General features: G+C 38.5%; 1 protein-coding gene across 1 annotated transcript in view; it reads left to right on the top strand.

Moving 5' to 3' along the window:
* Positions 1–13017, top strand: part of PIWIL4 (piwi like RNA-mediated gene silencing 4) — a 50891-nt gene that overhangs the window by 27483 nt on the left and 10391 nt on the right. Inside the window, exons 11-15 of the mRNA XM_017498394.2 lie at positions 998–1109; positions 6076–6260; positions 8294–8366; positions 11146–11346; positions 12301–12404. Coding sequence (XP_017353883.1) covers positions 998–1109; positions 6076–6260; positions 8294–8366; positions 11146–11346; positions 12301–12404 — 675 coding nt within the window. The remainder of the gene's footprint in view (positions 1–997; positions 1110–6075; positions 6261–8293; positions 8367–11145; positions 11347–12300; positions 12405–13017) is intronic.

Genomic DNA, 13017 nt, shown 5'->3' with positions numbered 1-13017 from the left:
TTATAAATGGAAAGTACTAAACAATAGAAAGTAGTGTTATTATTGCTGACATTAATATTCTCATAGGATAGACAGGGTAATAGGAAGACTCCGAATCTTCTGAAGCTTAAATTCTTATGTTCCTTTCTTTTATCATCCTTCCTCGACTCTCAACAAATTCAGATATTCACAAAAGACATCTCCACATCCAGTGGCTCCAAAATATCTCTTTATTAACAACTGTGTTATCAAGAATGATAATATCTCATAGGTTTTGAGCACATGCCATGTGCCAGGGACTGTAGTAAGCTTTTTCTGTGTATTATCATATTTCATCTTTATGTCAGCCCTATGAAATAGGTACTTTTTTTTTTCTTTTTTGAGACGAGTCTTGCTCTGTTGCTGAGCAGCGGCGCAATCTCGGTTTACGGCAGCCTCTGCCTCCTGGGTTCAAGTCTTGGGTTCAAGCGATTCTCCTGCCTCAGCCACCTGAGTAGCTGGGATTATAGGTGCATGTCACCATGCCTGGCTAATTTTTGTATTTTTAGTAGAGACGGGGTTTCACCATGTTGGTCGGGCTGGTCTCAAACTCCTGACCTCGTGATTCATCTGCCTTGGCCTCCTAAAGTGCTGGGATTACAGGTGTGAGCCACCGTGCCTAGCCTTAAGTAGGTACTTTTATTATCCTTACATTTTTCCAGTAAGGAAACCAAGGCCTTAAAGATTAATAGTTTGCTTAAGGTCATATATTATTAAATGTTGGAGCTAGGAGTTAAACCGAGGTCTGTCTGGCTCAAAAGCTTATTTTTCTAACCACTGTATTCCCACTGGAATCCTTTTCCCATTCATGAACATCCCAAATGAGCACAGTTGTCCCATAATTCTTTTAAGCATGGAAAATATGTGGTGAGCAGAATTAGAATCCAGGAATCTTGAAGACACAGAAAATCAGCCCCTGAATAATTCAGTAAGTATAATTATATCTCACTTTAATGATTTAAAACAACTCTATCAACAGGAACACCAATGCTCGTTTTGAACTAGAGACCTGGGGACTGCATTTTGGAAGCCAGGTATCTCTGACTGGCCGGATTGTGCCTTCAGAAAAAATATTAATGCAAGACCACATAGTAAGTGCTGTGATTTTATTTTCATTTTAAAGTATTTATTCGTATATGTGTAAGTTTGTGGATCGGCCAGAGTGGCTTGAGAGCTTATATTTGCTTTCTCCCTGGCCAAGTACTTCCATCTCTTTATCTTAAGACTTCAGATCCCCTGTGGTTTCCTTTTCAATCTGAATTTCCTTGCATGGACTTAGCGGCATCCAGTGGACATGATTTAGGTTAGTCAGAAGACAGTATTTCAAATCATTGCAATTTAAACATACCCATCTTCTGTTGGGTGGTGCATTGCTCATTTAAAAAGCCATAGTCACTAGGTATTGACGGAACGTATCATAAAATGGTAAAAGCTATTTAAGACAAACCTACAGCCAATATCATACTGAACGGGCAAAAGCTGGAAGAATTCCCTTTGAAATCAGGCACTAGATAAGGATGTCGTCTCTCACCACTCCTATTCAATATAGTATTGGAAGTTCTAGCCACAGCAATCAGGCAAGAAAAAGAAATAAAGGGTATTCAATTAGGAAAGGAGGAAGTCAAACTGTCTCTATTTGCAGATGACATGATTGTGTATTTAGAAGACCCCATTGTCTCAGCCCAAAATCTCCTTAAACTGATAAGCAACTTCAGCAAAGTCTCAGAATACAAAATCAATGTGCAAAAATCACAAGCATTCCTATATACCAATAACAGACAAACAGAAAGCCAAATCAAGAGCGAACTCCAATTCATAATTGCTACAAAGATAATAAAATACCTGGGAATACAACTAACATAGGATGTAAAGGACCTCTTCAAGGAGAACTACAAACCACTGCTCAACAAAATAAGAGAGGACACAAACAGATGGAAAAACATTCCATGCTCATGGTTAGGAAGAATCAATATTGTGAAAATGGCCATACTGCCCAAAGTAATTTGTAGATTCAACACTATTCTCATCAAGCTACCAATGACCTTCTTCACAGAACTGGAAAAAACCACTTTAAACTTCATATAGAATCACAAGAGAGCCCACATAGCCAAGACAATCCTAAGTAAAAAGAACAAAGCTGGAGGCATCACACTGCCAGACTTCAAACTATAGTATAAGGCTACAGTAATCGAAACAGCATAGTACTGGTACCAAAACAGAGACATAGACCAATGGAACAGTACAGAGGCCTCAGAAGCAACACCATACATCTACAACCATCTGATCCTTGACAAACCTGACAAAAATAAGTAATGGGGAAAGGACTACATGTTTAATAAATGGTGTTGGGAAAACTGGCTAGCAATGTGTAGAAAGCAGAAACTGGACCCCTTCCTGTCACCTTACACTAAAATTAACTCCAGACGGATTTAAACATAAAACCTAACACCACAAAAACCCTAGAAGAAAACATAGGCAAAACCATCCAGGACAAAGGCATAGGCAAGGACTTCATGACTAAAACACCAAAAGCAATGGCAACAAAAGTCAAGATAGACAAATGGGATCTAATTAAAATTCAGAGGTTCTGTACAGCAAAAGAAACCATCATTAGAGCGAACTGGCAACCAACAGAATGGGAAAATATTTTTGCAGTCTACCCATCTGACAAAGGGCTAATATCCAGAATCTACAAAGAACTAAAACAGATATACAAGGAAAAAACAACCCCATTCAAAAGTGGGTGAAGGATATGAACAGACACTTTTCAAAAGAAGGTATATATGAGGCCAAAAAACATATGAAAAAATGCTCACCATAACTGGTCATTAGAGAAATGCAAATCAAAACCACATTGAGATACTATCGCATGTCAGTTAGAATAGCGATCATTAAAACATCTGGAGACAACAGATGCTGGAGAGGATGTGGAGAAATAGGAACACTCTTACATAATTGGTGGGAATGTAAATTAGTTCAACCACTGTGGAAGACAATGTGGCAATTTCTCAAGGATCTAGAAATAGAAATTCCATTTGATCCAGCAATCCATTACTGGGTATATACCCAAAGAACTATAAATCCTTCTGCTATAAAGACATGCACACATATTTTCATTGCAGCCCTGTGCACAATAGCAAAGATGTGGAACCAACCCAAATGCCCATCAATGACAGACTGGACAAAGAAAATGTGGCACATATACACCATGGAATACTACGCAGCCATAAAAAACGTTGAGTTTGTGTCTTTTGTAGGGACTTGGATGAATCTGGAAACCATCATTCTCAGCAAACTGACACAAGAACAGAAAACCAAACACCACATGTTCTCACTCATAGGCGGGTGTTGAACAATGAGAACACGTGAACTCAGGGAGAGGAGCATCACACACTGAAGCAGTTGGGGGGCTAGAGGAGGGACAGCAGGGGATGGGGAAGGATAACATGGGGAGAAATGCCAGACATAGTCAAAAAGGGAATAGAGACAGCAAGCCACCTGGTTATGTATGCACCGATGCAACAACCCTGCATGACCTGCACATGTACTCCGGAACCTAAAGTAAAATTTTTAAAAAGCCATAGTCATCTGAGGAACTTCTATTAACTGGTGAACATTAGTTCTAATAGACTGTTTTCTGATACCAAACCTGGACTTTTAGTTGCCATGTCAGTTGTGTATGTTAACCTTTCAAAATAAAATACTGCTCAATGGGCATAAAAATCAAGAACTATGCCCAGAACCCAGTCCCAGACATAGTAGTTGGGGAGACAGGCATTCTGAAACCTGAAGAGAAAAATCATTGCTACTTGCAGACTTCTGTTGAAGAAATGAAACTATTAATATTTTATGCAAAAATTATAATTATCTTTCTACCCTCTCCCTCAGTTTTGCCCACTTTAAAAAACCAGTTGCATTTCTTTTCATTTTTAAAGGCTCTCTTCTTTCCTTTATTTGATATAATAAACCAGTATGCCTAACTGATCTAACTGAACAATGAATGTATCATGTTGGTGAATGGGCGGATTCTTTTTTCTTTCTTTTCTTTTCTTTTTTTTTTTTTTGAGACAGGTATCGTTCTGTTGCCTGGGCTGGAGCATAGTGGCATGATCACAGCTCACTGCAGCCTTAACTTCCTGAACTCAAGTGATCCTGCCATCTTGGCCTTCCAAGAAGCTGGGACTATAAGTGTGCACCACCACACCCAGCTAATTTTTGTATTTTTTGTAGAAACTGGGTCTCCCTATGTTGCCCAGGCTGGTCTTGAACTCCTGGGCTCAAGTCATCCTCCCACCTCAGCATCTGAAAGTGCTGAGATTACAGACATGAGCTACCGTGTCTGGCCTCATCGTTTCTTTACAGTAATCTATCCAAGTTACAAAAACTCTCAGTGGAGAAGCTGAGGAAGTATTATTTTTCACACAAAACAAATTTTATTATAAAGTATTAAAATGTAGACCCCCATTAGGGTCTCAGTGAGAGGTCAGTAAAGAGAAGCTCAGTTTCAGATCCACATGTGAAGGACTTAGGTACTTAAAATGATCCATCTCATAATCTCTGTAAGTAAAATCGTTATTTCCCAAAGCTTTTCTTATTTATTTATTTATTTGCATTTTTTACTGTAGAAACTAGTGTCCACAGGAGAAAAGGCATTAAAACCAGTGAACTCATGCACTGGAGGTAGCAGGTGGCTAAGATGACAATGTCATCAACTTCTTGACCCATTCTGCATTTCTGAAATTAGGTCCTAGGAACTGAATGAACTAAAAGCTCAAAGGTCTCAGGGTACATTGTCCTAGGTCTCATCCCAGCCCCTTAAGACAACAGCAGGAAGAAGTGTTGTGGGCAGAAGGACTACAGCTCTTCTCATGCTGGCTCTCATGGACAGGAATGCACCTTGGCTGCAGAGACACCACTGATGGAGAGCTAGCCTTTCCCCTTTGTTCTCAGACTGAGGTTGACTCCTGGAGCCGAATCCAGCCCAGCCACCTAGTGGAAGACATCAGGAGGATGGCTGATGGTTGGAAATCAGAGAAGTCTGAGTGCTTGGTCTCAAGTGCCCCCCTGGCTGCCATGTCAGGAGACCAGCATTCTAAGCCTGTCACTGCTGCCAACTGGTTTCATAATTTCTCTCAACCACAGCTTTCTAGTCTGTAAAACAAGAGGATTGGGATGGTTCTTATATATTAATATACATGTGAATCACCTGGGGGACAGTGTTAACATGCAGATTCTGATTCAGTGGGTCTGGGGTGGTGCCCAGGACTCTGCATTTCTAACTGGCTTCTAGGTGATGCTCATGCTGCTGATCAAGTAGCACTTGACAGCACTTCAAGTAGCAGGGGATTTGCATACAGTGTGGCCCCTTTTAATTCTAACAGTGGATCTTCCCCACTTGCTATGCCAAAGGCATCATTCGATTACAGTCTGGAGATAGAAGCAGAGGTCTGGAAACCAGGCTAACGTTCCCCCTCTTCAGTGCAGGAAACCCGTTTCTCCTGGTGACGTGAGAGATCTTTTGAGAATAAGAAAGGAGCCTGCATCCTGGCTTCATCTTTGCTTCTAGGCGTACCTGCTCTTAGCTTAATATATAATCTTAACTGTTCCTTAGAATGTGTTAGATTTAGTATGATGACCTAGAGAATCGATAATCAGCACTATCTGAGATATTTAGATGCTTAAAGTAAAAGATAAAACTATACAGGCTGTTTGCCTCAATCATTCATAATAAAGGTCATAGATACTCAGAGCTAGAAGGGAACCTCAGAGAGCTTTGAAATAGACATCATTCTCTGCACACCGTGGAGAATCGTGAGGTTAAAGGGACCTCTCAAGGTTCTGCCAGTGCCTGGAAGACCTGGGATGATGCCCATGCTTCCACTCCCAGAAAGCATATGTATTCTGTTTGGATATGCAGTGCCTGCATCTGTATTTTAAGACTGAAGAGCAAACCGTGTTAAACAGTTATGACAAATGTTGGCCATCTTCACACTCTCTTTATTTAGTTGCTCTCTGAATAAATTTGTTCAATCCTTTCATGATCATTATTTTTCTCAGTGTCAACCTGTGTCTGCTGCCGATTGGTCCAAGGATGTTCGAACTTGCAAAATTTTGAGTGCACAGTCTTTGAATACCTGGTTGATTTTATGTAGTGACAGAACTGAATATGTTGCCAACAGCTTTCTGAACTGCTTGAGAAGAGTTGGAGATTCCATGGGATTTATTGTGGACTACCCTAAAATGTGAGAATACATTGAATTTTCTTCCTATATTAATTTGGTTTGGTTAGAAGGTAGGGAATAATGGCAGATATATCAACAAAAGCTTCTTTATCTCAGTACAGTTTCCTAATGTAAAGTGCCAAGAAAATAGTAAGTAGATAGATTTTGTAATGACTAAACTTTCATAAAGTTAAAATATATTTTATGTTGGTCTTTGTAAATCTTTTACACAGTTCTTAAGCAGTAGTGTCATTCCTTTAAATCTTTTCAGTACTAGTTGGGACATAAATTTTTGTTAAGTCCATATATTGTCTTCTCAGCTGTTTTTCCTTCAGATCAGTTTTTCATATCAGTTACTTAATAGCAAATAGATATTAAAAAATAAAAGTTGCATGCCCTGACTTTTACTTGATAGATTTTATGCTTTAAAATTTAATGGAAAAATAGATCTCAAATAAACTTCTCTGATTCTGTTACTATAGCATACTATTAGTCATTCAGAGAGCTTTCTGGTAAGACTAAGGTCAACCATTTATTCATAGAATGTTTATTGAATGCTAATATGTGTAGATATTATGCCAGTTGCTGGGGATGGGAAAGATAAATAAGCTGTTTTTCATTTAGTAAGAGGTACATACACAATCACACTGAAAATGAAATACTGTTTTGCTTTGGAAAGCCATTAAGTTGGCCATGCCTCACTTTACTGAACCTGCTATGCTTAGAAAAGAGGAACACATACTTACTTTTCTTTGCTATAGTGGAGATGCAAATGTCCTAATTGGCACAAGAGGAAATTATTCTTTAAACACATAGTTACTAATTAATTACATCAGCAGCGCAAGTATTAATCCCAAAATCTCATTTAACACCATTGTTTAGAACTCTCCTCTTATCAAATCTGTTAACAGCCTGGTTTGCGTTTCACCTGCTCTTCTTTCTCTTAACGCACGACCTAATAAAGCAGGAAAAGATTATGAAAGAAGCCACAGTCCGCAGACCCTGGGCTGATGTCTCAGGCTCTTTCTCACATGAATTCTGGAACAAGCCCATTGCTATGTTCTGTCCTTGGCCTGTTTTATTTGAAAGCTAATATTTTATTTCAACCATCTTCTTTCCATAAAGTATCCATCTACCTAGCTAGATTTAGAGGCATAGCTTCTCTCTTCTAAAATATTCACCTGATGATTTTAGAATGAATGGTCTATAAGTACAGCAGAATTGGAGTGCAATAGTTTGAATTGAACGAGTCAGGACCATTTAATTGCTGAGATGGGGCTGCCAGCTAGTCATATAGGTCTGTTAGAATCTGCATTCAGGGAGTTGGTCCTGCCACCTGCTGGGAGTTTTAAAAGGCCACTGGGTATTGTGACAATTCACTCATAGACATATAAAAGAGGATGATTCTACATAAAGAAACTAGTCTTAAAAATTCCTGCGTGTGTGAGAATTACTTCTGGAGCTCCTGGCCCCTAACATAATGTAAGCACAGAACAGATAATTAATTGTTAAGTACTTGTGCACTGATTGATTAAGGTTAGACATTCCAGACTCCAGACAAGCAACGACTAAGGAAAATAAATATATTTTTGTCTGAATCATGCAAATTAGCTGAATATCTTGGTCTCATTAACCTGATGTTTTCTAAAACATTCGTTTTTAGATTTCCACAGCAATTCACTCTTACAGAAATCTTAATCCTGGTTGAGCTTGAACCCTCTTTCCAACACTTGATAGTATGAGATGGGATTTCAAAAGTTCACCTTCAATCCCATTTTGAACATTATAATTATTGATTGTAGGGATTCTGTACAATTGAGAAAATCTTATTTTCTACCAAACCATTTTTTACACTGTACAAATGATTGCAAATGTTTTTATATTTTGCAGTGAAAGAAAGTTTTAGACTCAAAAGGTTTCTATTTTTCTGTAATAATTGTTTCCTAAGACTGCTATTCTGTCATGATAATTTATTTATATTTCTAATGCCATACAATGATTATGTGCTACTAAGAAGGAAATTATATGGCTTCAAAATTAATCTTTTTATGTAGCATAAAAGTACAAGAAACTCCAGCTGCATTTGTTAGAGCTGTACAGCAACATGTTGATCCTGATGTTCAGTTGGTAAGTATAGGATAGTTTTTGAACTCCTTTAATCTATAATTTTAGTTCTGCTTTATATCTACAGTCTGAGCATACCCTCCCATGATATATCTGCAGATTGCCATGCATTATCCCAAAGTACCCAAGAAAGTATTAATCTTAGTATTTTGATCAATATTTTATTTCCATTCCACGTTTCTAATGTTAATTTTAAACACAGTACTTCTTGTTAACCCTATAGCATCCACTTGGATGTCTGCATATTTTCCAACTCATTGAGGTCTTTTCTTTAAGATATAAGATAAACTACTCCCATCTCATCCCATGAATGCTGATATCCAGTGTTTTCTATATTTCAGGGGATTCTTGGTTAGGTTTTTCCAAGTGACCTATGGCCCCAAATTCCTGCTTCCTCTGAATTCTTGCCATCTTCTGTGCGTCTCAGTGAGGACCACTTCCTCCTGCCCTGCATCACCTGCTGGGACATCCACAGTTGCCTCATTTCCCAAAGGGCATGTGTGTATAGCAGTCTTTGCAGACTGTTTGGGGCCAAGGCAGGATTACATCACATCCCGACATTCCAGACAAATTAGAATTGACATCCTTTTTCTTAAAAATCTTTCAACGCTTCCTATTTCCTGGGAATGTTTACTCTTCTACCAGGCCTCAGCACCCCTGGGCTGTTGCAGGGCTTTTCCTGTCCTTCCCATCTACCCTTCCCACCTCCGTGGCCAACTCAGACCAACTTCCAACATTCTTGTTCATATCTCATGCAAACTAATTGAACTAACTAGCTAAGTGCTATCTCTTTGCCTCTCTTTTAGTGAGTTTCTCTTTTACCCTAAAGGATCTTATATGAAACAGAGAATTCTTACCCTAAGAGCATTTATTTTTTTACTTAACTAAAATCAAACTTACAGAAGAGTGACAAGAATAGTACAAACAACTTTCCCATATACCCTTCACCCCGAATCCCAAATTATTAACATTTGATTATATTTGCTTTATTATTATTTTTTTGCTGAACCATTTGAGAGTAAGTTCCAGGCATGATGCTCCAGTGCCCTTGACTATTTCAGTGCATATTTTCTGTAAACAAGGTCTCTGTCCTACAGAAGCATATGACAATCATCAAAATTAAGAAACTGTTTTCTTCATTTGTGTCAATAGTCACCTCTGCAGGAAAAGGCTCTAATGTCTTGCACTTACTTGTCCAGTCTCTTCAGTCTCTCCTTCAGTATAGAACAGCCCTTTAGTTTTCTTTGACTCTGATGACCTTCCAATTTTGAGAGTACAAACTAGTTATTTTGTATAACGTTCATCAATTTGGTTTTGTCTGATGTCTCCTCATGATGAAATTCAGGATATGCACTTTGACAAGAGTAGCACAGCAATGGTCCTATATTCTGAGTGCATCCTACCCTGTGGCACTCCATTGATTACGGTGATGTCTGCCGGATTTCTCCAGTGTAAAGTTCAGTTTCATCAGTTGCATCTGTGCATATATATTTTGAGAATATATAAATAATCCTGTTTCTCCTCAAACTTTTACCCATTTATCTTAGTATCTATAATTTTTGTCTAAATCTATCATTATTATGATGGTTGAAAAATGATGGTTTTCCACTCCATCAGTCCTTCTACATTTATTAGGTGGCACAGGAAGAACTTTCTCTTCTCCCCATTTATTTGTTTCTTTATATCTGCATAGACTCATAGATCCCTATTTTGTTATAGTTCATTACTCTTATTATTTATTTTGATGCTCACCATATTGTACCTGATTTTGCCAGTGGGAAAATCACATCAAGCTGGCTTCATGTGTCTCTGTCTTTCTTAGAACACTTTCTTATTTTCTGGCAAAATAAGATATTCCAGGTTCATTGGGCCACTGCCATGTTCTACCACTTTTCTTGCTTAGAGCCAAACTCATAGGTCAGAAGAAAGGTGCTAAGAGCCTTTTGCTAATAATTTAAAAATATTTTTATTCACTTTATATAATTAAGTGTAAATAATTTTAGCCTTTGACATTATGACTTTAAACAATTCTATAGGTGGAAAAATTACTTGGTTTTCTTCTGCTAATTATGACAGTGCATATCTTTTCTACAATTTGGAGGCTTCTGAAAGTGGAGAATAAAAGATGAGAAAGAGGCAGAGGTAGGCCCTTCAGTGTGGAAAGGATCTGATAAGAAGTAGGAGTAGTGACAGAGACAGGTGGGATAAAAAATGCCGGGGGACTTGACACTTCCCTGTCCTTATTTTCCCTCCCCTTATATCCGTAGTCTCAGCTTCCAGTTTTTAAAAAAGTGTGTTTGTTTCCTTTATTTTGGTTATCTTGTACCTAATGGGAAAGGCACTCTAGTTTAAGGTAATTCTCAACTTCACTTATCTTCAGGTGGGGTCAGGGAGGGACCAGTGGGAATGAGAACTCAACTGCAAAGTTGGGGGTGAGCGAGTGGAGGTATATGGAGAAGGAACTCTGTGAGAAGGGAATTTGAGGGAACTGACAGAATCAAATCAGGAGAGAAACAAGGAGAAAGGAAAAGCAAAAGGTGACGGGTAGGAGTGGAGTAGTGCTTTGCAGAGAGAATGGCTAATGATAAGGCATTTTGAATGGTATTAATTCACCAGCAGTTTAATGGCCATTTAAGGTAACTGTAGGCATGTTAATATTGCTTCTTGGGAACTTAGGGGCAAAAGATGTTTGGAGAATAATTCATGAATTCGTTTCTTTAAAAAGCAACTTCTTAGCAGAAGTAAATTAATTTCTAAAATCTTTTGCTGTTTTTGCTTTTAGGTAATGTGCATTCTGCCTTCTAATCAGAAGACCTATTATGATTCCATTAAAAAATATTTGAGCCTAGACTGCCCAGTCCCAAGCCAATGTGTGCTTGCTCGGACCTTGAATAAACAGGGAATGATGATGAGTATCGCCACCAAGATTGCCATGCAGATGACCTGCAAACTCGGAGGCGAACTGTGGGCTGTGGAAATACCTGTGAGGACCCTGTCACATTTTTTTCTTTTCATAATTAATGAATTAATTTTAAAAATTAAAGTAGGAGATGTTATCACATGATCCCAGAATTATATGGTTTGCTAGTTTGTTGAGCCCCTACCCTGGGTTCTAGCATTCCACAAGCCATGGTGAATCTCCAAAAGAGGCTCCATGCTTCTCAGGAGCTTCAGTTAAGCTACTAACTCAGCATAGGGACCTGATTTGAAGCCTCTCAGCTGCTATTTTAAAATCTGTGTTCCATTGCCTCCACATTTACCTGCTTTCAGCAGGGTGCTAACTCTTAGAATAATCTTACATCCTGGATGGGGCCTCCCCAGAGCTTGGGGAGATGGCATACCCTGTGATCTGAATCTCCAAACTGTGGTACTAAGAAAATCCTCTTCTCCTCCCTGAACTGTAGGCACCATGGGAGTAAGAAAGGAGAATGAGAAGCAAGGTAGTGTTGCCCATTCCTTACATGTCCATAACCAGGATGAATGCGGTTACCTTCAGCTTCCCTCTCTCCCACTCCCCACAAAGGTGCATAGCCAAGGGAGGATTCCTTAGAGATCTGAAGAATGGAGAGTGGAATTCCTCTTCAGATTCCTCCAAACCAGAGGCAAGTGATAAATGCACTGACCACAGTCCCGGAATCTCTTTAGCCACTGGTGCCCCTTCCCCTGCCCCCACACAAAGGATGATGGCTGTCTTGGACAACAGTGAGTCTCTTAAGATAAGTGTGCATCATATTCTCCTGCCATCTTTAAGTCCCTCTCATTTCTGGTTTAATAATAAATAAAATAAAGCCTCATCTACATCTTGATCTCCCTTATACATAGCTTAACTTTAAGAATTCAGTAACTGGAGACCATTTTAAAAATAACTTCCTGTTAAACCATTGTTAGGGGAAATGATACCTCATCTGATTAAATCATGACAAATTTAATTTTATAGTTAAAGTCCCTGATGGTGGTCGGTATTGATGTCTGTAAAGATGCACTCAGCAAGGATGTGATGGTTGTTGGATGCGTGGCCAGTGTTAACCCAGGAATCACCAGGTACTGCTAAAACTACCTGAACACACTCTTCATTTAGTTAGACTATTAACTGTGGTTTCACTGAAGAATGTAACAGCAAGGAATATTTTGTATTATTTATTCATTTTAAACACCAACACTTGCGTTCATAAATTACACTTACATATAAAAATGTGATGATAATATTGGACTACTATGTAGCCTCATTAAAAAACCTTTTATATATTCATTAGGGTGAGCTATTACTCATCTTCCCCAAATAATAGATGTGTACAAATTCTGAACATTTCCACCCATGTTAAATACTCAATACATACTTCTTGTTGCTATGATTATTAATATTCAGAGGCATTGGATGTGGCTGTTGTTCACACAGCTAATAAAAACAAGCAAAATCAGGAATAATGCCTTAAGCATTGGCTAAGAGTACTCATTAAATTATGGTTCTTAGAATTGTTTCAGCCTTTGTAACTGAACAATGTGTTTTGAAGCTACAACAGCCCTGTGCAAAATATTTTCTTTTTGGCTTAAGCCATTTTATTTATTCCCATTCAATTCTTGGTTAGGTATATATTTTGGATTGTGGGAAACAGAAAAATGAACACCATAATAATATCCTACTTGCATGCCTATG

The sequence above is a fragment of the Cebus imitator genome, unplaced genomic scaffold (assembly GCF_001604975.1).
Source record: "Cebus imitator isolate Cc_AM_T3 unplaced genomic scaffold, Cebus_imitator-1.0 Scaffold241, whole genome shotgun sequence".
NCBI classification, from domain to species: Eukaryota; Metazoa; Chordata; class Mammalia; order Primates; family Cebidae; genus Cebus; species Cebus imitator.
The sequence above is the reverse complement of the archived record's forward strand: the minus strand, read 5'-3'. Positions and strand labels throughout refer to the sequence as shown.